The following is a 670-nucleotide window of genomic DNA, read 5'->3' as shown; positions in this document are numbered from 1 at the left end:
ATTGAAGATTTCAGCCGCGGAGATGGCAGACGAGTTGTCAGAGTTGACGAGATCGATCGTGTTGTTGGACGGCGCCAACAGGTTCCAGTCTCCGTCTCCGTACGTTGCCAGTGGCATGTCTGCCTTCGGGACTACCGGGACATCCGGAGGTGGCACGTTGACGCCCTCTTGATCCGGTAACAGCTCGTTCTCGTTCGGGTTGGTGCCAGTCTCAACTCCATTACCAGGACCAAAGTCTCCAGCCGGCGCTTGCTCCCAAGCATTCGAGCCTGTAGTCTCTCCAGGAGTGACATTATCCGGGTTGGATGGTTGAGGAACCTGGTCAATTTGAATGGGTCCAGGTGGCAGGATGTAGCCGTCACCGTCGAAGTTCCACGGGCCTTGCTCGATTTCAAAAGGTGGTGGGTCCATAGGCCCAATGCCCAGCAAAGCTCCACGCGACAGGATCTCAAACTGCTGGTTCGGGTTGTCGATGTTGCAGTCCCACAGGAAGAAGTTCTCCTGGCCACCACCGTCGTCAAAGCACAAGTTGGGCTTCGCGGGACGACGCAGCATCAGAGTATCAGGGTCCAACTCGAACCACTGGTTCTGGTTGTTAGGGTCACAGTACCACAAGTGCGCCTTGGTACCTGCAGCGTTCCATGAACCGCCATCGTCGATGCACAAGCCG

The 670-nt window shown here is 56.6% G+C and overlaps 1 protein-coding gene across 1 annotated transcript; it reads right to left on the bottom strand.

Moving 5' to 3' along the window:
* Positions 1-37: 37 nt before the first annotated feature.
* Positions 38-555, bottom strand: PPTG_20350 (hypothetical protein; the record flags this gene model as incomplete). The annotated part of the gene is made up of 2 exons (XM_008919149.1): positions 38-165; positions 225-555. 2 exons carry the CDS (start codon positions 553-555, stop codon positions 38-40), a joined length of 459 nt encoding a protein of 152 aa, XP_008917397.1.
* Positions 556-670: the final 115 nt, after the last annotated feature.

This window comes from Phytophthora parasitica, assembly GCF_000247585.1.
Source record: "Phytophthora parasitica INRA-310 unplaced genomic scaffold supercont2.534, whole genome shotgun sequence".
Classification (NCBI taxonomy): domain Eukaryota; phylum Oomycota; class Peronosporomycetes; order Peronosporales; family Peronosporaceae; genus Phytophthora; species Phytophthora nicotianae.
The sequence above is the reverse complement of the archived record's forward strand: the minus strand, read 5'-3'. Positions and strand labels throughout refer to the sequence as shown.